This window comes from Brettanomyces nanus, chromosome 2, assembly GCF_011074865.1.
Source record: "Brettanomyces nanus chromosome 2, complete sequence".
NCBI lineage: Eukaryota > Fungi > Ascomycota > Pichiomycetes > Pichiales > Pichiaceae > Brettanomyces > Brettanomyces nanus.
The window spans coordinates 1,251,729-1,278,177 of NC_052375.1; the positions used below are offsets into that span (position 1 = coordinate 1,251,729).

At 42.0% G+C, this 26,449-nt stretch overlaps 13 protein-coding genes across 13 annotated transcripts; 8 read left to right on the forward strand and 5 right to left on the reverse strand.

Annotated features, from left to right (window-relative positions):
- Positions 1-390: 390 nt before the first annotated feature.
- FOA43_002584 (uncharacterized protein) lies at positions 391-804 on the forward strand (the record flags this gene model as incomplete). The annotated part of the gene is made up of 1 exon (XM_038922871.1): positions 391-804. The coding sequence occupies one exon, from the start codon at positions 391-393 to the stop codon at positions 802-804; it is 414 nt and encodes a 137-aa protein (XP_038778799.1).
- Positions 805-912: 108 nt separating this feature from the next.
- On the forward strand, positions 913-1,665 carry FOA43_002585 (uncharacterized protein; the record flags this gene model as incomplete). Its single annotated transcript, XM_038922872.1, has 1 exon — positions 913-1,665. One exon carries the CDS (start codon positions 913-915, stop codon positions 1,663-1,665), a length of 753 nt encoding a protein of 250 aa, XP_038778800.1.
- Positions 1,666-1,733: 68 nt separating this feature from the next.
- On the reverse strand, positions 1,734-5,116 carry FOA43_002586 (uncharacterized protein; the record flags this gene model as incomplete). The annotated part of the gene is made up of 2 exons (XM_038922873.1): positions 1,734-4,240; positions 5,107-5,116. The coding sequence occupies 2 exons, from the start codon at positions 5,114-5,116 to the stop codon at positions 1,734-1,736; spliced, it is 2,517 nt and encodes an 838-aa protein (XP_038778801.1).
- A 2,327-nt stretch (positions 5,117-7,443) lies between these two features.
- Positions 7,444-11,232, forward strand: FOA43_002587 (uncharacterized protein; the record flags this gene model as incomplete). Its single annotated transcript, XM_038922874.1, has 1 exon — positions 7,444-11,232. One exon carries the CDS (start codon positions 7,444-7,446, stop codon positions 11,230-11,232), a length of 3,789 nt encoding a protein of 1,262 aa, XP_038778802.1.
- A 162-nt stretch (positions 11,233-11,394) lies between these two features.
- Positions 11,395-13,800, reverse strand: FOA43_002588 (uncharacterized protein; the record flags this gene model as incomplete). The annotated part of the gene is made up of 1 exon (XM_038922875.1): positions 11,395-13,800. One exon carries the CDS (start codon positions 13,798-13,800, stop codon positions 11,395-11,397), a length of 2,406 nt encoding a protein of 801 aa, XP_038778803.1.
- Positions 13,801-14,563: 763 nt separating this feature from the next.
- Positions 14,564-15,706, forward strand: FOA43_002589 (uncharacterized protein; the record flags this gene model as incomplete). Its single annotated transcript, XM_038922876.1, has 1 exon — positions 14,564-15,706. The coding sequence occupies one exon, from the start codon at positions 14,564-14,566 to the stop codon at positions 15,704-15,706; it is 1,143 nt and encodes a 380-aa protein (XP_038778804.1).
- A 61-nt stretch (positions 15,707-15,767) lies between these two features.
- Positions 15,768-16,231, reverse strand: PFY1 (profilin, required for normal timing of actin polymerization in response to thermal stress; the record flags this gene model as incomplete). The annotated part of the gene is made up of 2 exons (XM_038922877.1): positions 15,768-16,170; positions 16,227-16,231. The coding sequence occupies 2 exons, from the start codon at positions 16,229-16,231 to the stop codon at positions 15,768-15,770; spliced, it is 408 nt and encodes a 135-aa protein (XP_038778805.1).
- Positions 16,232-16,405: 174 nt separating this feature from the next.
- FOA43_002591 (uncharacterized protein) lies at positions 16,406-17,710 on the reverse strand (the record flags this gene model as incomplete). Its single annotated transcript, XM_038922878.1, has 1 exon — positions 16,406-17,710. The coding sequence occupies one exon, from the start codon at positions 17,708-17,710 to the stop codon at positions 16,406-16,408; it is 1,305 nt and encodes a 434-aa protein (XP_038778806.1).
- A 218-nt stretch (positions 17,711-17,928) lies between these two features.
- Positions 17,929-18,462, forward strand: FOA43_002592 (uncharacterized protein; the record flags this gene model as incomplete). The annotated part of the gene is made up of 2 exons (XM_038922879.1): positions 17,929-17,933; positions 17,991-18,462. 2 exons carry the CDS (start codon positions 17,929-17,931, stop codon positions 18,460-18,462), a joined length of 477 nt encoding a protein of 158 aa, XP_038778807.1.
- Positions 18,463-18,785: 323 nt separating this feature from the next.
- Positions 18,786-19,579, forward strand: FOA43_002593 (uncharacterized protein; the record flags this gene model as incomplete). The annotated part of the gene is made up of 2 exons (XM_038922880.1): positions 18,786-18,793; positions 18,832-19,579. 2 exons carry the CDS (start codon positions 18,786-18,788, stop codon positions 19,577-19,579), a joined length of 756 nt encoding a protein of 251 aa, XP_038778808.1.
- Positions 19,580-19,818: 239 nt separating this feature from the next.
- AFG3 (AAA ATPase afg3) lies at positions 19,819-22,011 on the forward strand (the record flags this gene model as incomplete). The annotated part of the gene is made up of 1 exon (XM_038922881.1): positions 19,819-22,011. One exon carries the CDS (start codon positions 19,819-19,821, stop codon positions 22,009-22,011), a length of 2,193 nt encoding a protein of 730 aa, XP_038778809.1.
- Positions 22,012-22,233: 222 nt separating this feature from the next.
- FOA43_002595 (uncharacterized protein) lies at positions 22,234-24,600 on the forward strand (the record flags this gene model as incomplete). The annotated part of the gene is made up of 1 exon (XM_038922882.1): positions 22,234-24,600. One exon carries the CDS (start codon positions 22,234-22,236, stop codon positions 24,598-24,600), a length of 2,367 nt encoding a protein of 788 aa, XP_038778810.1.
- Positions 24,601-24,644: 44 nt separating this feature from the next.
- On the reverse strand, positions 24,645-26,263 carry FOA43_002596 (uncharacterized protein; the record flags this gene model as incomplete). The annotated part of the gene is made up of 2 exons (XM_038922883.1): positions 24,645-26,196; positions 26,259-26,263. The coding sequence occupies 2 exons, from the start codon at positions 26,261-26,263 to the stop codon at positions 24,645-24,647; spliced, it is 1,557 nt and encodes a 518-aa protein (XP_038778811.1).
- Positions 26,264-26,449: the final 186 nt, after the last annotated feature.

The following is a 26,449-nucleotide window of genomic DNA, read 5'->3' on the forward strand; positions in this document are numbered from 1 at the left end:
CTTTCAGCCTAAAACCCTCACTAATAATCCATCGTACCTTTTTAAATGATACTTTTCTTCGTACATTCCACCATGTCTCTAAGCAAACTGCTACCTGGGGTATGTTGTATTCGTCAAACAGGCTTCTTCTTCTTCTACTCAGTATACTAACGTATTTCCAAGAAATTTTTTGGATTTCTCCCTCTTTACGTAGGGGCCGATCTTATTCTTCTATATGGAATCATTAATAAGATGTGCGGTCCTTACGGACTGCTATCGTTATTAACAGGCCACCCGATTAATTTTATCCAGTGGTTATACTATCTCACGTCAACAGTAGTACTGATTTTCTTTCTGGTTGGTTTCAAGGCCGTCCATCATCCTAATGTCAATGTTTTCTCGCTCGTCACTATGATATATTTGATTGATACCGTTGGGGGATGTGCATTCACTCTCTATTTTGTATATTTCTGGTTTTCCCATGAAAATAGTTCGGAAAATGCCGGTACTGCTACTACCGTTGATGCCAATGAAGTCGTACAGATGGTGAAACATTTGGTTAAACGTGTCAGTGAAGACTTGAGTTCGCAGTCCGCTTCAGAGAGCTACGAGTTGTTCATGACCATTGCTGTTACAATCGGTACAACGGTCATTAGATTCTACTTTGCCTTGGTAATGCTTTCATTTTTCAACCAGATAGTGCTAAAGTCGAAGTATAATTCTCAGTTTAGATTGACTACGAGCACTAATGGAGGCCGCTTCCGCATTTTCTTGAATAGAGTAGAAGTGGCCTGTTTCGGTATCTTGAACAAGATCTGCAAATGATCTTCCTTAATCAAAGTTTTCCTGCTAAATAATGTATGTATCATAATTATGAAAAACCAAAATTTTCGAAGTCTCTCCAGTATAGCTTTCTTTGCTCCTTGATCACCAATGAGCAAATTCCTTTCCTTTCTCAAATTGCAGGTGATACCACCTTCTAGACCTACCTGTCTGCCGCTTTTGAATTTTGGCAGCCTAGAAACATTCTCGAAAATTCAAACCACTTCGGATTCTGTCCTCGGTGGTTACTCTACAGCGTATGTGGAACCGTACAGATTACACACCGGCAAATTGGTGGCTAGATTCCACGGGAACTTGAATCAGACGCTCCCTGAACACAATCCAAAGGTGAAAAAGTCAGGCTGGGCAATGTTCAAGACCAAGAATAGGAATCCTCGTCGAAATGCTCAGTTCAAGCCTTTCTATTGGTTCAAGAAGCAGGCTAACTTCTGGTGGGATTTCACCTCCTACCAGGTTGTCCATCTACGTGTAGCCAACCTTACACCTTCCAGGAAATTCATGCTCAACGTGCAATCAGATACCATGTCTCGAACAGATTTGTTCCAGCATCGTCTTTTCACAAGCATTGATCCTGAACCTTGCGAGAAAATTGTCTGGCAGGACTTGTTCATCGATTTGAACGACCTTGTTCTTACCAACAGGGGTGTCGTCCAGATACAGTATTACGAGGAGTTAGAAAGAGACAGAGTCAAAAGCATTGGTCTCTCAATTTCGGACGGAATATTTGGACCATACGATTTGTTGATTGATAAGGTCGAATGCGTAGGTGGTGAAGTATATATGAAGCTAATGAGGGATAGTAGGCAGCATACTGAAGAGCTTCAGGAACAGCCGAAGAATTGAAAACGTTATATTCTTGACACATTGCATTATTGGACAGACATATACATAATAAATATATACATATATGACTAAACTTTGGCTCGTTTGGCAGCTCTACTAGCTCCTTCTGAAACATCAATTTCTCTCTTATGAACCACTTCGAGAGGCGCATGTGTCGAGGGCTGAGTAGATGATAAATTTCGTCGGTGAGTTTGAAGTTGTGGCTTCTGAGCAGCTCCATGATTAAGTAAGGAATAAACAGTATGACCACCACCAACAGAGTGTGAAGATTCCAAAGAGTTACTTCTAGATTGCACAGGATCAGAATAGCCTACTGTGGTGGTAGTCGTCGCCACGGGTCCCAACTTTACAAGAGGTGATTTAACGTCGGTTTCAGCAGGTTTATCATGCGAGATCGTAGCTGAAGGAACAGAGTGTGGTGGCTTGCCGAGATTATACACAGGAGGCGGTCTGTTTTCGTCAGGTGCACAAACAATAGGAGCTGGAGCCGGAGGTACAGACTTCTTTACTGCCGCCGTCGTTGTTATCCCTGCTCCTGAGGGTTGCTCGCCCTGGGATTGTTGTCGCGGCTGATAAAGAGGCTGAGATGTCATCGAAGACGACCTTGTCCCTATCTCCTCATTTCCATAGTAATTTTGACCAGGAGAATACGTTCTTAACTGCTGAGCCGGCCCTCCATAGGGAACCGGATATCCCGCAGGCAGAGGGGGGCCCATTCCAGGACCAATCGAACCGTTGGAATAACGATTGACTGCAGCAATCGCAGAACCCGCTGATGGCCCGCCCAGAGCCCCTAAAGTTCCATTGGTGCCAACACTAGTACCACTAGGTGTTCTTGGTCGTAGCTGCTGGGATTGTGAGGGCAGCGGTTGTAGAGGGTCAAACACAGATAGATTACGCGATCTGTTGGACGAAACACTATATCGAATATCCTTATGAAGCACTGGTTTTTGCTGATCATACCCATATGCATATTGAGGGGGAGGGTAGGAGGCCTGAAGAGTATTACTTGACGTTGATGCATGTGCAGTTGTAGGTCCAGAAACACTACCGCCTTTTGAGTATATTTGCTGCGGTTGCAGCTGTTGTGATCTATGCTGTTGTAGAAGAGGTTGATGTTGCAGCTGTTGTTGTTGCTGTTGTTGTTGATGCAGCAGTTGTTGTTGTTGCTGTTGTTGCTGTTGTTGTTGCTGTTGTTGCTGCTGCTGTTGCTGTTGTTGCTGCTGCTGTTGCTGCTGCTGTTGCTGCTGCTGTGCCTGCAAATATATTTCATTTGACGAGCCAAATTCTGACTTAATGGTGTGCCAGTTCATATCTTGAGAAGCACAACGTTGAAGAATGCTACCGCGAAGATTATCAAGGCGGGTTACAACATGTTGCATGGCTTCCTTCATGGAATCTTTGGGTATTGCTGGAGACGTCGCTATAGAAACGATTTCCTTAAACATATCAATAAGAGCAACCGAATCGTAGTTAGAACTGGCAAGAGCATTCTTGTAGAGTTCGTCTGTGTGTAAGACTGTCATGCATGCTCTATATAACTCCGCATTCTTTACAGACAGATCATTGAATTGCTGAATCTGAAGCTGATATAACTGTTGTACTTGAATATCTGGCTCGTAGATGCCCATGGGATGTTGAGAGTATTGCTGCTGTGCTTGTGCTTGTGCTTGAGCTTGTGCTTGAGCTTGAGCTTGTGCTTGTGCTTGAGCTTGTGCTTGAGCCTGCATCTGAGCCTGTGCATTTGCTTGTGCAAAATTCTGGGCTATTGGAGGTCCCCCCGGGGCAGTACTTCGCCGATGAGGAGTGTAACTTTGAGCCTCGCACTCACCCAATCCCGGAACATAAGGTATCTTAATACTGTGAATCTCTCTCTCAGCGTTGGTATTTCTAAAGGATTTTCTTTTGATCATAGAAAGACCTTCAACACTACCTTGATGGAAGTATCCAGAACTGTGTCTGAACTCCCAAACAGAAGGAGAGGTCGCAGAGGAAGAAGAGGAGGAAGATCCCTTGCGAGAACGACTAGTTGTAGGAGAATCAGTGTTGGAATCAGGGTCATTATTATCCTTATCCTTATCTTTGTCTTTATCTTTGATATCTTTGCTGTTGTCGTTGACTTTGTGAAACCCGTACATATTGAGTTGACGAATGAATGATGCGATATTTGCATGCTTGAAGTAGACACTAAGAATTTTGGTGAACTCTTCAGTGGGAGCTACAAGAAAGGACATTTTATTGGAATGCCACCATATAATATTATTAAGCTCCGGATCTTCTAACATGGAGTAGAGCTTATGCACAAAAGATGCCGTTTGCGGTTTCTTATCTCGAACGTTTGAAACATTACCAAACCTCTGAGGTGTTTCCACCTCCCATTTGGGATATCTCTTGAGATATTGATCGGGCTTATCAGATTTATCTTGATCTTGTTCCTCTCTCTTGTCCCTTTTATCAACGTTAGCTGGGGTTGGAGACTGAGAAGATTTGTCGGATTTAGCCTCGTGGCTTACCACCTCATCATGGGGTGAGGCAGATTGTGATTTTCCTTTTTTGATTTGACTTTTCAAGAGGCCTGGCCATGTTGAATGATTATAGGACATGAAAAGAACGAGAAGAAATATGTAAAGCAAACTGCTAAAGCAAAGGTGGAAGCAAAAGCAAAAAAGAAAATTAACATGTGCAAGTAAACTAAAAGAAAAAAGAAAAAAGAAAAAGGGAATAGGTAATAGGTAATAGGAAATAGAAAGCAAATCGACAAATGGAAGCGTTACACAGATACAAAGAAGGAAATCTATCGTTAGCTTGACAAAACATGCCCTAAAAACTCGAGGAGCTAACACAGGAAATGGATTGAAAAAAGAAAGAAAGAATCAGGGAAAGCGTGAGGATAGTCAATAGGATAGGCAGAGCGCGAATAGAAGAGGATGGTCGAGTCAAGAGAAGACGGGAAGACAAGACAGAAAAATGCCTAGAAGGGATGAAGACGAAGTGATCCGACCAGAGATATGCAGAAAAGGAGGAACGAGATGAATGCAAAGATTTTCATGAAGGGGAAGACTACGTCTTGCTGCACTAAAATATGTACAATAAAATCTGCAGCGGCAGTATATGCAGCATGATAATACAGCCAATAATAGCCGTTGAGAAAACAGGAGCGATTTTACAGTTTCGATTCTGCATGGTGTTGATACAGACAATCAAGGAGAACTGTTCTGAAACCACACCACCTGACTGCCAGAGGTATTGGGAGCAGAGAGGATGCAACCACGCTACCGTTATACAATTTTTTATGACAAAAGAAGAAGAAGATTTATTTGTGCAACGTGAGCTCACTACATATTCAAACTAGCTACTTTTATTAACAATATATCTTCAAAACAAGAAGTAAAGCCGTTGGAAGTAAATCAGATTGTTGCATTGACTTCAAGTTTTCTTTACCATCCAACATTTCTGAAAACTTTTCAGTGAGATAAAAAGAAAGAAATCGAAATCAGAAACATAATGGATTCTTCAATATGGTATTGCTAGAGATTAAGATCGTTTAAATTTGGGTTGCGCCCCTAACTTGATAGATCGGCAAAGAGGGGATTCGGCATGATCATAAAGAGATTTCCTCGTCTCATTAGCTCCTGATATTAAAATACATTTACTCCTTGTACAGGTGATTTATTGCAAGCTATGTGTATGTAGGTAGGGAATCTATTCTATCTCTGTACCTCTATTCCATCTTCCCGGTTAGACTGTTAAAGGCATATACTATGGCTGTGATGATTGCTTTTCGTTTTGTTTTGCTCTTTGCATTTTGCTTTTTAGTTTTGCTTCTTGCTTTTCCTTTTGCTTTGCTTTTTGCTATTATCGCAGAACGGCAGCTTTTTTGTTTATGTCTCTCCAAATTTTTACAATTCGCGAATCTTAAGAATAATAATTCATCATCAAAACAACTTGACCAACACTGCTTTCTTATTTGATACTAATGCAACCTGTCCGTCGTGCCTCGAAAAAGCACAAAAGACTCATTCATGAGTCTACACAGAAAAGCCTTGATCTCCTTCTTTATATAAACTATCTTCGGTTTCTCAATGCTATCATTATCAAGGCAAACGGTCTTAGCGATAAGGACGCTAGCTCAGAGATTCTTCCCAAGCATCTCCTTCAATCAAAGCACGAGATTCTCAAGCGCTTCAGGGGATGACTTTTTTTTTTTTTTCATTCATAAAAGAAGTTGTTCATATCTGGCGATGCAAGAATTTCGATATTATCGATGGCCAAATCTGGACTCTCCTTAAACTGTACAAATAAACCCTGGAGTTGTGCAGTACTTACGCACGGAAGTTTCAACGCCTTAAACTTCGTCATGAATTGCCTGCACTTGGCATTATTGTCATAGAATCTCATAAACATCTGCTCTATCTGGTAATCGGTGGCATTACCAATGAATATTTTCATATCAATTCTTCCTGGTCTCATTAGGGCAGGATCCAATTTTTCAGGATGATTGGTTGTCATGAAGGTCAATACTTCTTCTGCTGATGCTACACCGTCAAGAGCATTCAATAAACCACTGAATGTGACTCCTGACGAGAATCCTTGATCTTTGGCCTGCTCTCTTTTATTGAACGCTGCATCAATATCTTCCAATAATAGGATTGTTCTCTCGGGAATGCTGTTCATCAAATACGCTAGCCGATCGTCGGTCAAGTTATGTTCGCTAATATTCATAATGGCAATATTATAATCGAATTCTCCCGCCAGAGCTTGTATAAAACTGGTTTTCCCGCTTCCTGGTGGCCCGTATAATAAATATCCTCTCCTATATGGAATTCCTCGCTCATCGTACCACTCGCTTGATTTAAGAAACTCGTTCACGTCTTTAATAATCTTATCTTTTACTCCCTTGTCTAAAATCACAGACTCCATCCATCTTTTCTTTCTTGGTTTCCCAAACGGTCTCCAGTCTTGCCCCCAAGACTTGAACAATACCGTCTTTCCCTCATTCATTTTCATCGCCATTGTTCTAGCTTCGTCTAGAATTTGAGCTAGGAGGTATCTATCTCTATATAATGTCGTTACAGTCACTGTTTCCATCGGCTGACCTGAATTGTGTATTCTCTCTGATCTTTCTCGCTTCACATAGAACCATGACTTACGATACCGTAGCCAATGATTTCCTGGACCTGGTACGAAGGAAAAACCTGTAGTGACAGATCCATTTGGATGCTGAACAAATGTCGTCTGTACACTCAATTGTCGGGAAACCCGATTCTTATACCGTGCCATCCATGCCAAAAACCATGAATATGCCTTGTCATTGTTTCTGATTTCTAGATTCACCAACAATCGTCTTTGTGCAAGGGAACTTAATGATGTGACACCTTTTCTTAGTGCTGCCAAACCAGCGCCGAGAACCATCAATCCACCACCGGCAGCGAAATATGGATTGGTAGAAATGATTGAGGAAAGGCCTTTCGAGGAGGAGGAGGAGGTCGTCTCTGCAGATGCATTGGACTCATCCTCAGCCTCAACGACGGGAACCTCAGTCTGTGTCTTTGGAGATGAAAGCCAGTCTGAAATGGTCATCCCTGTATATAAACTAAGCAAATTAAATAAATAGTTGGTTGGCCTTGGCTTCTCTCCCGGTGAAAAACCCTTGAAATATCTCGCTTTCTCTTCCTTATGAGCGACCGTACCTCAAAAATATCCTGGCACATCGCGATCACTCAATAAGGTGACCACCACCAAACCTTTAGCTTGCTGTTATTTGTCTATCTGGCTATTATGCTTCAGGACTTACCGGAGTGTGCTGATGCTCCTCCAAATTACTCTGATACATCGGCAGATTGTCCCCCTTCTCAATCCATCCCCGTACTTCCGACTCATGATGATGATGATCATCATCATCCTCCTCCGATTGCACCATTACCGGCGCCTCCCTTTTATATTAATTCCCATTCTTTGTTTTTAAAGACAACAGATCGAATACTAGATGATCTTCGAAATGATCCCTACTTTCTTGCTGCAGGTAAGGCAGGTATTTTGAACCAAAAGTCCATTGAATATGCCGAACGACTCGCTTCATTCATAAAATCCACCACCAAGTACAAGTTGATTTCAATAAAGTCTAGTTTAACTTACCTCAACATCGATTCCACTAAAGATTTGGGTCATGATGCCAAGTTGCACACTTTTCATGGTATCATCGTACCCCAACAACAATCAGTGCAGATCTCAAACGAGCCTCTCTATCACTTTACTATCAAGATTAAGCAGCCGGCTGTTTTACCGGACGTCTCAGATTCTTCCCCTAAGCATAAATTTTATGCATTTGATGATACTCAGTTAGTTGCAGAAGATCGGAAAGATCTCATTTTAGACGAAGACTTCATCATGGACCAGGTCGGCCATTATTCTAATACAGAAGAAGAGTACTTGGGTAAGGTGATCATCCAATCAATGCCCCATTTAGTTGATTCGACCAATTTGGTATCGGAAAATACCCACACTATAGTGAGAATAGAAGTCTCCAATCCAATCCTTAGTTATCAGGAATTGAAGGCTTTTGAAGACGAAGAGATTCAGGTAAGACTGACGTCTTATCTTTCACAGATTACTAACAAGTACGTTGTTGATAATCTTAGAGTTAAGGTTCCGTCCACATTGGAATGTTTGAATACCTTATTTCGTGTGTTAAAAGGTCCGTTTGATAACATTGATTCCGTCTACAGAAAGACATTGAAGCCTGACGCTTCACCTGTCTTGAAGCTTCATCTCAATTTACGGATCCTCATCGATAAATTCTTCTTCAGAGAAACTGGCAATGATGCTGAAAATCTGGAACTCGAGCCTCCTCGTTTCCGAGATTTTGGTGATCTTGAACATATTTGCTGTAATTATTATGTGAGAGCATTACAGGAGGTGCTATATGTTGCTTCCATCTTTGCTCCAGATTCAAAAAGCTTCTTCAAGCAGACCCTAGAAATTGACTCTCATATCACCAGCATTTTTCACGCTTTTGGTGAATTGGACGTCTCCCAGCATTGGGACAACTGGTCTGCCCAGCAATACAATCCAGGATTCACAACATTGAGCGTGACCACGTATTACCCTGACAACTTAATCATCGATTTGTATAATCGTATGGTGGCACTGGATTCTTCCTGTAAACCAGCGTACTTTGATGCTCTTACATTTTGTGCTACTTCTAAAGGGGGCCAGGAATTACAGATATACGCATCTACCCTCAAATCCCAAGGTATGATTGGATTGGATGAATTGAAGGATGGATACAATAAACTTGGTTTCAATCCCGCTGTACTAAAAGATTTATCGGCGTTGTCAGATGCAGAACTCATATCTTCTTACAAGGATCATATTTTGATTAGTGAATCTAAGACAGAAAAGCACTCATACAGAAAAGCGCTAGAAAGGTTAGGAAAGTTTAGAGATAGCGCTTCTATCAGAAAAACACTTGATTTTGAACCCATGTTTGATATATCTGATGCTTACGATACTTTGGAGACAAGCCCCGCGGTTGAGGATGATGTTTTGATTACGGCCTATCAGTTGAAAGCCGAGGATTCTTCTTTTTACAATCCTGCGTACTCAAGGGCTCTTTCAACTATAGCTCAAGGCCGGAAAAGCGTGCTGCTTATGAATTACTTGGATTCTACTGTGCCTGGCTACTCTATCGATGATGTCAATATTGAGGATGCTTTCAATGTTATTGGTGCGGATCAGTACGCCAGCGATACTTCTCTTATCCGAATCTTCCAAGAGAGAGTCAATAATGAGACAAAAGTTAATTTCCCACGGATGTGGAAAGCTTTGAAGGTGATCGGAGACGGTCGGAAGTCGAAATTGATTGAAGGATTCCTTTCATCTGGGATTGTCGACTCCACTTTACTGTCAATCGATAAAACACCCGCTGGTTTGAACAACATCGGAAATACCTGCTACTTGAACTCATTGTTGCAGTATTACTTTGTAATCAAGCCTTTGCGTGAGCTTATTCTTAACTTTGATAAAGCTCTAACTCCGGAGGTTTTTGAAAGTGAGCCGAATTATAAGATCAGGAGAATAGGAGGAAGGGTGGTTGGATATAAAGAGACAGAAAGATCATATCAGTTCATGTATCAGTTGAAGGATCTATATTACAATATGATGCATGAGAATTCGAGATGTGTTACTCCAACGAAAGAGTTGGCATATTTGTCATTTAGTCCGATTGGTGATGAAGTGGAGTTTGAGCATCCTGGTGACTTCAAGAAATCAACGGAACGTGAGGTATCCGGGGGAGTTATCAGTTTGGATGATGTTGAGCTGGCAGATGAGCCAATGGATGTTGTCGACCGCTCACTTATTGATCTTGGTCCGGATGTTGAAGTGGACTCCGATGGAGATGTGGATATCTCAGATGCAAGCACTCCAGATGTGTCAATTGGTCTGATGTCTACTGCTGGAGATCCCTCATTGGCGGTTGCAAAGATCAGTCATGATCAAATCGAGAATGCCTTCGAAATTGGTAGACAGCAGGATGTTACGGAGTGCATATCTAATGTTCTTTCGCAGGTGGAAAGTGCCCTAGATCCAGGAATGCTTGACAAAGAGCACGAACAGCTGGATTTTGTGAAGAAGCTTTTCTACGGAAAAACGAAGCAAACGTTGGTGCCTGTTGATGTTCATACAAAGGAGGAAAGACCTGTTGGAGAGCCACGTACTAAGATTGAACGGTTTTTAAACTTAATTGTTAACATTGGCGATAATCCAAAGGATATTTATGATGCATTGGATACCTATTTTACGGAGGATTTACTTGAATTGGATAACGGAGAAGTCAAGCGATCTCTTACCATTACAGAATTGCCTGAGATCTTACAAATTCAAATTCAAAGAGTTCAATTTGACAGAGTGAGGTTGATTCCGGTGAAATCTACCCAGCCTCTACCTTTTGAAGAGAAACTTTATATGGATAGATACATGGATACGGAAGATGAAGAAATAATTGCCAGACGGAAGGAGGTGTTTCATTGGCGGAGACGCATCGAGGAGTTGAATGAAAAGAAAGCGAAGCTTACCAGGAAGAATAGTTACGGCTTAACTGCTAAGGCGACTTTGGAATCCACTAAGCAGTTCTTAGAATCCGAAACAATGAATCAGATCGGTATTCTTGTTGATTCCAACACTATTGAAGTGATCGATAACCAAATTAAGAAAATTGAAAAAGAATTGAACAGTATTGATTTCGAGGTTCGAAATTTGGAGGAGAAGATTTCACAGCAATTCGTTGGTTTCAGCAGGATCGGTTACTCTATTTTTGCCATCTTCATTCATAGAGGTCAAGCTTCGTACGGTCATTACTGGATATATATCAAGGATCCGAAAACGGGGATGTTCAGAAAGTATAACGATGAGATTGTCAGTGAAGTGGGCCTAGAGGAGGTTCTGAACTTTAACGAGTCCAATACCGCTACACCATACTACATGGCATTTGTGAAGGATGACATAACTGATGCCATAGAACCATTGAAAAGAGAGATTGTGGAGAATCTAGTGGAAGAGGTAGATTAAGAAAACCGAAAACGAGTTAAATTAGATTATTTGTGATGTTATATAAGGTGTCATGTAGCATTATACTGCTAAGCCAGAAAAAAAACAGAAGATCAGTAAAGTTGACTAAAGTTAAGCAAACTAAAGTTGATTTTTGTAAAGTAAAGTTAACGAAGAGTAAGTTCATTGTGGAGGTGGTAGAGTAATTGGCTTGATTACGCTCATTATAGCCTGATCGATATCTCTAATGATATCGGCATAGTCTTCACATCCAATGGAAAACCGCAACAGATTACTCCTATTTTCATCATCGGATTGAGTTTCCCTGAAATTAGGATTCTTGAAAGTGAGCTCAACCAATGTTTCACCTCCTTCCAGATTGGGGTTATTGCTTAGAAAATTGAATCTAGTTAGCACAGTTTCGGCAAGCTGCCTGTATTTAAACTCTACCGCAAACACAGGATTGTAGTAGCTATTCAACTGTTTCTTGAAGCAATCGTTGTTTGTTTGAAGAGAGGAGTGGTGTAGTTTGGTCACTACATCCTCATACTTTTTCAGATGCTTTCTCATGTAGTGAACCACTTTCTTGGTGTTTGAACACTGCGTCAAAATTCTCATCTTGTAAGTTCTCAACGATCGAAGCAATAGGAAAGAGTCAAAATTGGCGATATTTGTACCTAAGGCAAATCTTTCGTTATGCATACCCAATTTTTCATTCTTATGCCTTGAAACAACAAAACCTGCACTTAAATCTGACACACCAGCCAAATATTTAACGGCAGAATAGACGATGTAGTCAGCTCCATGTGTGAATGGAAACTGAAGAGGGGGTGGAGCCAACGTGGAATCAACCAACATGAAGGCTTGCTTCTCGTGAGCCTGGCGAGCAAACTTGGCTATATCTAAAAGATATCCTTCTGGATTCATTGGGGTTTCTAGCAAGACAACGGATCTAGGCACCAATTGGTCGATCTCCTCGAGTCCTTTTTTCTGCAAACCTGTGAGTTTGGACAATAATTTAATTACCTCGTGGGTACCCTGATAGCCAGAATTGTTAATGCAAACCATGGGAGGGTTCAAGTAGGAAAGAATGCCCATGATAGCCGATGTTCCCGAATTGTAGATGGTGACGTAGCCATCCGTGATGGTCTCGAGGATTTTCTCGACTTTCTCCGAGTTGGGATGTGAGGATTTTGAGTAGGCAAAGTTCTCAAGAACATAGGGTCTTTGATGACGTTGGTAGTCGTTGGATCGGTACTGCATTGGCGATTGATAAGTAGGATAGTAAGGTAATCCATTGCGAGTTTGTACAGCGATATCCTTATTCTCATCTTTGCCATCAATGCTCCCAAGAACGGATGTATTACGGGTCATCACAGCGACGGATGGTTGACTAAACCTTGAAGCGTTCAAGCCTAGTTGAGGTTGATCCTGTTGAGACTGAGACTGAGACTGAGACTGCTGTGGCAGATCCTGATCTTCACCCTGCTTTTTCTGTACCTGGGCTTGAGTACTTGAAATGCCTTCGGGACCAGTTGGTCTTAATAAAGTTTGATTAACATGATTTCTCCGTAAGAGCTGAGTCTGCTGCACCGGTTGCCTAAAATTTCCAAAAAGAGGAGTAGCAAATGAGTGTGATGGGCCGTCCAGCGGCTTGGAGGAGCCGTTGGGCCCAGATATGTTGCCAGGTTGTGCAGGGGGTAAAGTCATAGGAGGAATTCCAACGTTAATGCTTCCAACGTTTGCAGTGCTTCCCACAGAGGCAGAAGCACCTAGGAGACTATCAATACCACCCACCTGTTGATAACCAAGAGCGGAGGGCATATTAGGAAAGCTATCATCAGAATGAATTAATCTAGTATTGAAACCCACGATGGGGTTACTGAAAATCTCGTCAAAGTTGATGTCTAGATCCTGATCACTTCCGGGAAACGAAGACGATCCAGCAATTGAGTGAGAAGGCTTATTATTGGTGGCATACCCAGGTTGATCAGGTGTAGCAAATGGCGAGGAGGACGAAGTAGTAGTCGGCGAACGCGAAGCACCTCCTAGCGCTTTAGATCTCTCATCATTGGTAGATGCGGCACTGATAGCAGTACCATTGCTGGAACGGCGCCTCTTAGGAGCCTCGACGATCTTTCCACCGGAGATAAAGTTTCTCTTCTTAAATGAATGAAGCATACCACCACTGATTTTGAAGTCTGATTCAGAATATCCGTATTCTTTGAGGTATTTAACAAAGATTTGCTTGATCATGTTGTCAGTGATGGTCTGTCCTTCTTCAAAAGCTTTTTCAACATACTTCTCAACAGCCTTTGTGACTTCCGGATGTTTCAGAACAGGCTTCTTCCGGTAATCTTCCAGGTTCGGGTTCTCAATAAACTCCTCACGCAATTGTTTCTCTTTAAGGGTCCAATTAGAAAGAGTAGCCTGAGAAATGGCGAACCTTTTCTGGTCTCTAAAATGGGCCAAGGCCTCAAGCTGCGACTTCTTTGGTGGTCCGCATATGAAGTTCAACACCTCTATTTTCTCCTTCAGTGTTGCCCTGGGGAGTTTAGCCTTTCGATGCTTTTCTGTCCCTGTCAGCATCAAATAATAATTTATGGGGAAAGGATGGGGTTGGAAAGGATTTCAAATCTGATGAGGAGACCAATTCCGAGTTATGACAACTGATAGTAGTTTCAATTAACGGTGCCGTCAGATCTGATCAAACAAGACTTGATGGGATCTGTTATATTTTGTTTGGAGGAAATTTTCTTCTTTAAAGGTTCAAGACAAGTGTAAATACGTCCGGGTTTGGAGTGGTCCGAAGATAGACAGGGATGACCGTCAAATGTGATATTGTTAGTCGATCGGCGCGTCTATTTCGGAAGAAGATTTGGCTGTCTTCAGTGACAGAGCGAACAACCTCTATCCTTTAATAGCCCCAACCTTAACTCTAGCATCTTATCCTCAATAAGCGAGCTGATTTTCTTCCTTCTTTCATGCAATGATCGTGTAATCAGAAACAAACCCTTTATTCTTCGTAATACTCTCAAACTGGCCTGGTGGAAATTTTTACGAGGAACAATAACTACTTGAACGCTTCTCTAGCCACACCCCCAAATTAGTATCGTTCAATTCCCGTATCCTGTACGAGTACAATGGCGTCAGCCACTTGGCCCTAGCTTGTCAAAGGTTGGAAACGTAGACCCCTTAAAAGCAGTGAGCTAAGTGATTACGTAAACTATTGTGTAAGCATTCTAGTTTTCAAGTGGATGTGAGGCCGGGAATGTCACGTGTCCAGAGGAGTAATGAAAATAATATTTGTTGAGAAGGAATTTTTATAAAGGGGAGAGGAAAAAAAAAAATTATGCAGGCTGAAACTGACGAGGACGAACAAGAGGACGACGACGAGGTGAAGAAAGAAGCCGCAGCAACATCTTCAAATCAATATACCTATTCACATATACAGCCAAAGATGTCAGGCTTGTCAAGAAGGCGACCAGCTAATAAAGGCAACAGCGAAACGGCGGATCCAAATAATCCGGTTAATGATAAGCTAAAGAACAATGCTAGTAGTGCCAGTCTCATAGATGATAGAAGCGACACTAAGATAGCGTACGATCCGGAAGACATAGTGGAAAGCTCAAGGGGAAGGAAATGCCCATTGCTCACGTTGATGGAGGAGGTTTTGTTGATGGGATTGAAAGATAAGGAGGGATATCTCTCTTTTTGGAACGACAACATTTCGTACGCACTTCGAGGCTTAATACTAATGGAGTTGGCAATGCGAGGAAAGATTCGGATGGTGAATGATCCTGCAAGAAAACGGTTTGACTTGCCGGATCGTCTAATTGAATGTGTAGACTCTAAAATGACGGGCGAGACGCTTTTGGACGAGGCCATCAAGTTAATCAAGACGGACGATTCTCACCTAAGTGTGGCGGATTGGATAGATCTTTTGAGTGGAGAAACGTGGAACTTGATGAAGATGAACTACCAACTGAAGCAGGTGCGGGAAAGATTAGCTAAGGGATTGGTGGATAAGGGAGTTCTCAAGACGGAACGTAAGAACTTCCTTCTGTTTGATATGGCCACGCATCCTATTCAGGATCCAACCCCTAAGCGTAGAACTGCACAGCGGATTTTGTCATTGCTCACGAATCGGAATTTCATCATTGAATACGACGAGAAGTTCTTCCCGGAGGCTGCTGGTGACAAGTATTTGCGGTCGGTCTGCTTGGTATGCGGTTGCTGTGCTGCCAACGTTCTCGAAAATGTTCTTGTTGATTTAGGGTTTGATGCTCGTGATCAGGCATTTGTGCGCGTTGATGAGCTGCTCAGTCAATATAGCGAGTATCCATTTGCAGACAAGCAGCCTGCTTCTGGTATAGGCATCAATTTGTATAAAGAAGTGCAGAAGGAGATCGAGCAAGAGCATGCGGATCCATTGTCTATGGAGATCGTGGCTGCGGTGATTAATGTATTCTGGAAGATGGATGCCATAATCTGAAAAGTCGATATAAAGCAGAATATATAAGCAAAATTACACTTAGTTATTTAGATAGGAACCTCTAGTAACCCTGACCAATCAAGTAGTCAGCCAATTGTTCGACGATCTTGGCTGCCTCGCCAGGCTGGATTCCTCCCGGATAGTGTGCAATCAAAATAGCCTGTTTAGTCTTAACACAGAGCACACCTTCTGCTTCATGCTTACCGTAAATGGATCGATCATCTGCTCTGATGCAAAAATACTTCTGTCCTTGAATGTGTAAGCCTGAGGCCCATAGATTTGATGCATTGGCAAAACCTCCCACAAGTTCCTGAATCTCTGAGGGCTCCAACTTGAAATTGTTGCTGCTGGCCCACATGGCAGAGCCGTCTGATCCATAAATGGCGGCTTTGTCCAACTTGCCAGTGGCAGTGAGGTTATCAGTGTAAGCTAAGGAGAAAGAGAAAATAATGTTAGCAAAAAGTCTAAAAAAGAAAAATGGGAAACCGTTGTTTCCTTTCGTTATAACTTACCGTTCCACGACATCTCTCTCTCTTATAATATCAATTCAGGTTACGTCAATAAAGAAGTGTGTTCTAGTCTTGTCCACATTTATTCACCAGGCGAGGCGGTTTTTTTTTTTGATTCTCTGGTTGAGCGGGAATTTGTAGCTTGCACTACCTTTAATAGAGATACATAAATTTTAGTACATTGATTCTCCTACTCTTCATCTTCATCATTTCCAAGTATCACTCTTCTCTTCTTTGTAACCACCGCACCGTCCTCCCCATCTTGATCTTCTTCTTCTGCTTCATCATCGATCTTATCAGCATCTTCGTCAAGGCCTCTCTTCTTGCTGTATTTCTTTTCTCCTTCTCTCTTGACCAGCTTCAATCTTTCGGCAGCACGGTCTAATTCATCTTCGTCTTCGTCTTCTCCTCCTTGCTCGATTTCTTCATCGTCTCCAACAACGAAATCATCGTTCTCGTATCCCTCCTCCGTAGTCGTAGCGCCATGCTTGCCACCTCTTTTAGGTGCATATGCATAATCATCGTCCTCATCTTCATCATCTTCTCCAAAATCAATACCATTATCGCCAGTAAAGCCACTTAAAGAGGTACTCGATCTGCTTCCCTTATTTAACTTTTCTTCTTGCTGCTCAATCTTGGCCATCTGCCTCCTACGAGCTTTCTCGATCTCCTTCAATGCACGCTCGTTCTCACGAGCCTTCAACTCAGGATCAACCCGTGTTATCATGGTATTGATCTTCTTAGTCCTCTTCAACTTCATGTTATTCTGTATCGTGCTGGCCAAAATCTTATGTGCTATGGAATCTGTTGAAGGTGGTAAAACTTTGATGGCCTTGTTGACGTTTACCGTTCCGACTAACACCTGTCCTCCTTGGAACGCCAATATATTATCTTCATTCTTATTCGCTCTGATCTCAAAGTGCTCGTTTCCAAGCTTCATTGACATCGTTCCATCCTCCCATTCGATGATCTTAGTATTGGACTGCTTGTATAAGTCACCAGATGGTGTTTTAGCATATCTCCACCTTATAGTGTTCAATAACTGCAATTTCTTAAACTGAATTGAGTCCTTGAGACTACTACCAGTCTTTGTCTTTATCTTGCTCTCTTCACTACCCTGATTATCCCTCTCTGTCTTTATAAAATCACTCAGCTGCTGCTCAAAACTATTCGGCGCAAACGGCTCTGGATCAACAGAAAGAAATCTCGGTAGGTTGAACATCAGTACGTCATGATTCAACGGTGAGTGTGATCTTGGATGTCTCGGTAGAGTCAACTCAGCTCTTTGGAGTTCTTCACTTACCTCTTCTTCTCCGTTTTCACTCTCTTCATTGTTATCAATTGGTTCATCAACTTCTTCATCTGTATCTCCAAACAAATCGTCCATATCACCTTCATCATCAATAATCCCTTTGTTGGTCTCTTCCTTCCTTTCCTCCTGACTTTCTATCTCACTCCCTTCTTTGATTGTTTCCTTAGTTTCCTCCTTTTCCATGCTGTTAGCTGCCTTCTTACCTAATCGTTGTCCTTCCTCTACTGTTGACGAAAATTTTTAATATTTCATCACTACTCATGGTAAACTTCCACCTCAACTTCTTCAAGATATATCGACGCGTCGATCCAACGTCAACAAAATTTTCTCTCCCGTCTCCAACAAGAAGACAGAGATTGAATGTATTACTCTCTTCTTTTATACTTCTTAGATCTCCAACGATGTTGTTTTTGACCAAAGAATTACCTGTTTGGGGCCAATGTGGATTCAATGCTTTTAAAAGGACTACCCTGGTTGGTGGTGCAAGGCGGTTTTACTCTGAAAAGCCGGGTGCCAAAACAGAGAAAGCCAAGACTGACAAAGATGGCTTCCCTATATCCGAATCGGAGTCAATTTTCAATAGATATACAGGATTTTTCTTTGGCACTGTTATTGCTGTCATTGGTTATCGGTACTTTAACTCTCAATATAAAGCCTCTCACAATGGAGAACCTATTCTTTCTGTGATCAAGAAAGGTAGCACTTTGGAAGACTTGAAGGCCAATTATAAGAGCTATAGAGAGAGAGTTGCAAAAAGAGAAGAGCTACACTCTATGATGGCAGACACAAAGGTCAAAGATTCCAATAACGTGGTTACAAGTATAACTGAAGTGCCAGGGAAAGTTCAATGCTTTAGTGGTAACGGACAGTTCAACACCATTCAGGATTGGACTGTCGTTGGACCAAGAAAACAGAAGGAAAATCCATTCCGTTGAAGTTGTTCCCGCTTATTCATTCTTATTTATTTATTTATTTACTTATCACCGATATACATACATGGTTGTCGATAAAGTGTAATACAGTTGTAGTTGCACCGCCACAGAGAGAATTCATATCTGCGTGCGTGCTGCTGCGCCACGGGTTTCATGTTGACATCTGACGTTTTCTTGTTTACTTCCGTGTATACTTCATTGTATTCTTCCTTGCTTCACTTCGTTTTATTCCTTAGGTATGATCATCGGCGCTTCTCGGTCAGAACTGTTGGAATGGATTAATGCCGATTTTGGAGCCGATTATACAAAGCTCGAACAATGCGGCAATGGTGCCGTTTATTGCCAGATCTTCGATTCAATCTATCCCGGTAGAATTCCAATCAACAAAATTGGCCTACATGCCAAGAAAGAATATCAGATTTTGTCCAATTACAAACTGCTTCAGATGGGGTTCAATAAAGTGGGGATATCGCGTGAGGTGCCTGTGGATAAGTTGATGAAGTTTAAACTTCAGGACAATTTGGAGTTTCTTCAGTGGTTTTGCCGTCTTGCCAGTAATGCTGAAAGGGATGGACCAGTGACTAAAGCTTCAGAAGTGTCTCAGGATATTCCCAGATCACGCATATCTTCGTCGTCACGAGCTTCTACGGGTACGATATCGCTTCGAACGAACAGAAACGCTGTCAACTCAAGCATGACGCCTAGTCAACAGCATAAAGCAGGTCTCAGGAGAGCGTTTACCTCACATGATGTTAGTCAAAATGGTAGTATTCGACTCAAGGATGAAATTAGAGATCTGCAAGCGAGATTGGACGAATCATTACAAACCCAGGAGAGTTTAGAAACGGAAAGAAACTTTTACTTCAACAAACTACGTGAAATCGAAATAATCTGTCAGAACTTGAATGATAAAATCGAGGCAAACGAAAACGATAACCCCCAAGATGTAACCGTGGCTGATCTAGTCAATCATATTCAGGAAATTATGTATAGTACAGCTGAAGGTTTTCAGGTTCCTCAAGAGACCATTCAATCCACACTAACGTCTCCGCAGCTAACTCCAGGAAGCTCCAACAACAAAGAAAACAATCTTACGATATTGGATGAGGAAACCTTCTAGGTTTAATGGAAAATAAATATAGCTGTTAATATACGGTCATTTTATGCAATGTATTCATGCTCTTTTATGTTTTTTTATGCTCTTTTATGTGTATTTGTGTTTTTCCTCACCTTCCTTTTTGAAGGCGAGAAGAAGAGCTCTCAATCAACATCAAGTGAATTCTTTCGGATCTACCTGTTTTCCATATGCTTCTCGTTCAATTCCCGTTGACGCCTCCGGCGTTTGCTATTACCAGGAGCATGACGAGGGCTGTGCGAAGTCCCATAGGTTTGATTTCCCCCCTGCGCTATTCTCGTCTATCTCGATTGGCTTGTTTCCAGCGTACTCCTAGTCAAGTTTGTACCTTCTCTACTACCCCTACATATCGTTTTAAGAGCACACTTCTAAAATTCGATCAGAAGAAAAATGATTCCAATACAACTAGCAGTAAGAACAAAAAACCCAACGACAAGAATGGCGCCAATGGAGCCAATGGCGACCCCAATAACCCATTTGGTAACCTCAAATGGAAAGATTGGGTTATTCCTTCTATTCTTATGGTTATCGTCTTGAATGGTTTTGCCGCTTCTGGTATTGACAATGGTGCTCAAATGACATTCCAGGACTTCAAGACCAACTACCTAGAGAAAGGTTTGGTTAAAAAGGTTAATGTAATCAATGGCACATACGTTCAGGCAGAATTACTCTCTGGAATGCCACGATTTGCCGGATTTTCCATTGGTTCCCCGGATTTTTTTGACAACGAGATGGATGCTGTTCAAGATCGTCTTGGTATCCCTACCAATGAAAGAATTCCGATTGCATACGAGACTAGAACTAGTGTCTGGTCCTACTTAATTCCATTTCTACCTACTGTCATTCTTATTGGTGGCACCTACTATCTTATTGCTCAAATGCGAAAAAAGGGACCTAACTCTAAGGGTGGGCCATTTGATTCCATTATGAATGTTGGTAAATCCAAAGCAAAATTGTTCAATCAGGATACCAACATCAAAGTGAAGTTTAAGGATGTCGCAGGATGTGACGAAGCCAAGGAGGAGGTGATGGAATTTGTTAGTTTCTTAAAAAATCCTCAAAAGTATGAGCGTCTTGGTGCCAAAATTCCAAGAGGTGCCATTCTCTCAGGTCCTCCAGGAACCGGTAAGACTCTATTGGCAAGGGCCACCGCAGGGGAGGCTGCTGTTCCATTCCTCTCGGTTTCCGGTTCCGAATTTGTGGAAATGTTTGTCGGTGTCGGTGCTTCCCGTGTTCGTGATTTGTTTGCTACAGCCAGAAAGCTAGCCCCAAGTATTGTCTTTATCGATGAAATTGATGCTATTGGTGGTGCCCGTGAGAAGTCTCCAATGCGTGCCAATGATGAAAAGGAGGCTACATTGAATCAATTGTTGGTGGAAATGGATGGCTTTGATAGTTCCGACCACGTTGTCGTTCTTGCCGGTACCAACAGGCCGGACATGTTGGATAAAGCCTTGCTTAGACCAGGTCGTTTCGATAGACACATATATCTTGACAAACCTGATATTGAAGGAAGAAAGGCCATTTACAAAGTTCATCTTAGACCAATCAAAATGAAGGATGCTGTAACCGATATGTTTGCCGGAAGATTGGCCGCTATGACACCAGGATTTTCTGGCGCTGATATTGCCAACTGTTGTAATGAAGCCGCTTTAATTGCCGCCAGGCACAGTGCGGACTTTGTTGAGTTGAAAGACTTTGAGCAGGCCATTGAAAGGGTGATTGTTGGTCTAGAGAGAAAGACTAGAATTCTTTCACCCCAGGAGAAGAAGACGGTCGCCTACCACGAGGCGGGACATGCCATCTGTGGATGGTATTTGAAGTATGCCGACCCATTATTAAAAGTTTCTATTATTCCTAGAGGACAAGCAGCCCTCGGTTATGCACAGTATTTGCCTGCAGATCAGTATCTAATCTCTGAGGAGCAATTTGAGCATAGAATGATCATGGCACTTGGAGGTAGGGTATCTGAGGAGTTAAATTTTGACGATGTGACCACGGGAGCTGCAGATGACCTTCAGAAAGTGACTAAGATGGCCAATGCCATGGTCCTTAAGTTAGGTATGTCGAAGAAGCTCGGTACCATTGTTTTCGAACCCAAGGATACCCAAATGCAGGTTCATAAACCTTTCAGTGAGGAGACTTTTGAGGTTATTGACATTGAGATTCATCGGCTTATTGATGATGCCTACCATAAGTGCAAGAAGCTACTTACAGAGAAACTTGATGAGGTGGATAAGATTGCCAAGGAATTACTCAAGAAAGAGGTGATCACTAGAGATGACATGATTAGAATATTGGGACCAAGACCTTTTGAAGAGAAGAACGATGCGTTTAAGAAGTATCTTCTTCCAAAGAACGAAGATGGTGGAGAAAATCCACACTCTGATTCGGGAGAACCAGCCCCTGCATCTTAAATATACTACCTGTAAATAGATATATAAGGATTTTTTTGACCGATTGAGGTGTTTGGGGGTTATCAGATTACCTTCAAATCTAGTAATCCTCCAGTACTATTTATCTTAAGCGCGCTCTCATTGAACCCTCGATTTTTCTTGTTGTGGTATTTTCGCGTTCTTAAGAGTGACAAATTATGGGTATCCTTTCTTCAATTTAACCTAAGGCTTCAGCATCAAGGGATGACTACAACCACGAATTTTTCTCTAGTAGAACAGAATAAGGAGAATATTCAGGCAATTCCTCAAGGGCGGTCTGTTAAACGGTTGGTGGATCTCGAGCAACTTCATGGTACGGAGCTGAAGGAAAAACTAGCCGCGGAGAGAGAATTGTTCGAAGTCAGACTTGATCGATCGCAACTGGAAGATCTTGACGATCCTTTGGAGCCATATCTTGATTATTTGAAGTGGATAAGAGAGAGTTTTCCGTCTGGTAACAACAATCGAGAATTAATAAAGCTTTTGGAGAAAGCTACGCATGACTTTAAAGACGATGATTACTATAAGAACGAGGTGAGGTACTTTAAGATATGGTTGGAGTATATTAAGTTCAGCGACACGCCACGAGAGATTTTTACTTATTTATTCAAGAAGCAAATAGGAAGGAAGTTGAGCTTATTCTATGAAAGTTATGCAGGGTTTATGGAGGAGCAAGATGATTATGAGAGAGCCGATGAGATCTATAAGATGGGCATAGAGTGCAAGGCTCGGCCTGCTGTCAAATTGCAAAATGCCTATGAAAGGTTCAAGATTCGATTGAAGAGTCGGCCAAATCAAGAAGAGTCTTCGAAAGAAGTGAGAGTCTTGTCGAACTCAGAGGGAGGCGGATTATCAACTTGTATTCAGCATACTATTCAGAAACCTAAGTTTCAGGTTTTTAAAGATTCTTCTGCAGATACGCATACTTCAGCATTTAATAATGAGAGGTCTGATACCAGGGATAGTTTGGAATCCTTACAGAACATCAGGAAGGAGAACAAGGTACAGGGAGTACCATTCAAGTCCCAGAAGATTCCTCAGATTGCTCTTAAAGGAGCTAGAAAGAGAAAATTCTCCGTATTTAAGGACACTCCTAAGCTCAAGTATCCTGTGACAACTAGTGTGGATGTTCCCGGAAAGAGGACAGCAAAGTATGACTTCAACTTTGATTTGTTTTTCCCTAAAGAAGGCGACACCAGAACGCTGTATGAAGTATTGGCATTGATGATGAAGAAGCCAACCCATGACGCTAGTTTTCAAACTCCATTGAGGAAGAAGATTCGCACTTCCATGACACCAGCCTCAAGATTGGGTAGTAGTTTTCTCATTGGTTCTCTCAATGAAGAAGAGGACACCACCCGGCTGACTCGTTCACCAACATTAACTTTTTTTTCAAATGAGGCTCGTAAAGAGATCCTTCAGATGTTCAATCAACCAATCAGATCTCCCTCCAGCACCACAACTTTAACCAATATTACTGGTACTGAAGTTGGCCTCAGCGACTTCATTACTGAGACTCTCGTCAAGCCGTCCACACCCAAAAAAGAACTCATCAGTGCGGGTCAAGAGACTGTCATGAGCTCCCCATTTGTCGATACACCATTGCGGATATCTTTTGAAAAGGCCGCCGCTGAATCCTCTCAAATGGCAGGCTTGAGTGAGCCTTCGCACTACCCGGGGTTTCACTCCTACAATATTCCTCTGAATAAGTCACAGATCTTAAAAGACTTGCTTAAACCTGGTATGCCGGCCGTTATGGGTAACAAGCAGTTGATGATTCGGTTTGGTATGGAACTTTTCTGCGTCATCAAAGTGCTTCGAGAAAATGATGATGATTCCCTTTATCTCTGCGAGCAATCGACAGGCGATCAATTTTCTCTCAGGGTAAGTCAAAGAGAAAATGATAATGGGCATGAATTCTGCATTCTCAGTGAGCTCAGCAAAAGAACTGACCTGTTTATCAGCAGTTATGGATATTACCGGTACGAAGATGAGTCGTATTTGATGCTTCCTTATTTCAAGCAGGGCAGTTTGGTTGATTTGATGAAATGTGTTAAACTGACTGAGTCCTTAGTGGCATTTGTCACTCTTCAACTATTGGAACAGATGATTGAACTTCACAGTATTGGATATGTTCATTGCCAAATTGAGGCTGGTAATTGTATGTTGTCGATGAAGGATAGTGCCAAGTATTCGGAGGTCAAACTCTGTGAGTTTAGAAAGGTGGTTTGTGTATCGGACTCGATTTCTGCTAGATCTCAGTATTCACAAGATTGTTTTGCCTTAGCCAATGTCATTCATCGGCTCATTTTTAAAAAACCTCTTGATATCAAAAAAATAACGTTGGAAACAGTGCTGGTCGCTGATATTCCGAGCGATTGGCAGCGGACGACGTGGAACGGGCTTTTCAAACATCTACTCAACTTTGAACATCTCGATAAGGATGGAGATAGTGTTAGACAGCTACAGAAAGTTTCAGAAATGATTGCGAAGTGGTTGAAAACCGTTCACGATTTAGACAGTACGATAAGCTACGTTGCAAGCCAATTGAACAGTAGATCCAGAAGATAACTTTGCTATGTATTTCATTTAATATTACATGATATTCGTGAATTTTAATTGCCACGGACCATCGATCTAAGCTTCTGCCTGTATCCCAGGATTCTGTTCGTGGTGATGCGGATAGAGGAGTTAGCAGCAGCGGCTTCAGCTTCTTCTTCTGTCACCGTTCTCTTGGTTAACAGATTGAAAAATGAACCAAATGCCAATGACATTACAGTAGAAGTTAGAATGATGACGTTGTAAGGCATAGAGAAGTCAGGGGTTGGAAGCGTCAACAAGGCAGTGGTGGTTCTCATCTGATACATGGTATCGCCAGTAATTTTATCAATGATAGATATAACGGCAGGATCAATCTCGAATCCGTGGTTGGCATCTGGAGGATACTCTGCATACAATAGCATAGCCTTATCGAAATCAAGAGAAAGCTTCACCTTGGTCTTGGAGGGAATCGATGTCATCAATTCCAAATGCGAAGGACTCTTTCTGTCAACAGCAGGATTATATATGATCTCATCAACCACATTGTTTATGACTTTATCGGATACGCCGTGACTGGCGGTATCGTTGACTGTAATAGTCAAAGTATGTAGAGACAACCTAACAAACCATGGAAATGTTTCGAAGATGACCACGTTTTCATCTTCATCGGTAGGATTGTACAAATCTATTCTAAAGCCGCCACTATCCTGAGAATATCCAGAGAGAGATCTAGAAGCATAGATAGGAGGAGGGTCCAAAGATACAATTTGAGTGGAATCTTTAGTAGAGAATCTTAGATCGTAATCTGCATTAGTGTTGAGGTCGAAACAAAGACGTCCATCTTCATGGATAGAATCACCAGCAGGAGCAGAGGAGTTCAACAGCACCTTCCAATAACGAGTATCGAGGTCGGCACACACTCTAGTTTGTGTGGAAGCCATCAAGGCACCACCATGAATGACTCTTCCGAATAAATCGTATAGATCAAAATCAAGTTCGTTAGACTCAGGTAAAGGGAAGCAGTGGAAGAGATCAGCCTTCTTGGTTAGGTCACAACGAAGATCATCACCGGAGATAGGTTTAGGAATGGGCATGACGTTTCTTTCCAAAACACGGGGAATGTTCTTGATAAGATCAATGGATTGCTTGATCTGATAGTGGCAATCATTTTCAGAGTCACATACTGTTAAAATATCCACCGCCATAGAAGACCACTCAGAATTGAACATTTTCTTACCTGTAAGAAGTGAGAAGATACCGGCTTTACCCTTTGTAGGAAGGATTTTCAAAAAAGGTGTCAAATTCTCGGTGCAAACAGGCTCTCTCGGCAAAGCACTGCGAAAAAGATACATGTCGTTCCCAGTTTTAATCAGAGCATTCTCCAAAGATGCAAATTTCGGCTGAAATACCGTGACAGGACTTGTTGTCAATGAAGAGTCTATAAAGTTTAGCGATGCACAAAAAAGACCGGAAAGGGAGTTTGCCAACTGTCTCCACTGTTCAAATGCATCATCTTTCGATTCTGCCTCAATCACAGCCCATAATTCCACGCCAGTACCGCCATTCTCTTTGCCGTCCCTGGGTAATTTTCCCCAAACATCAGCATCGTACCAGCCTTGGCCAAACCTAAGATGAAGCTCACGAGTATTTGTATGCTGAAGAATAGATCCGATAGCCTTGGGGAAAACGTCATAATGGATGGTTTCATCACTAGTTGGATAAAGTTCCACAGAATGGTTGGTCTCAAAATTGAAAGAAAGCTCGATGTTATTCTTATTGAGAGGCCTTATTGAGAGGTACTCTTTGCCAGGGTAAGAGAATTCATTGGGCTTATAGAAATGTATGGGGCGTGTTTCTACTGTATCCGTGGTAGCATTTT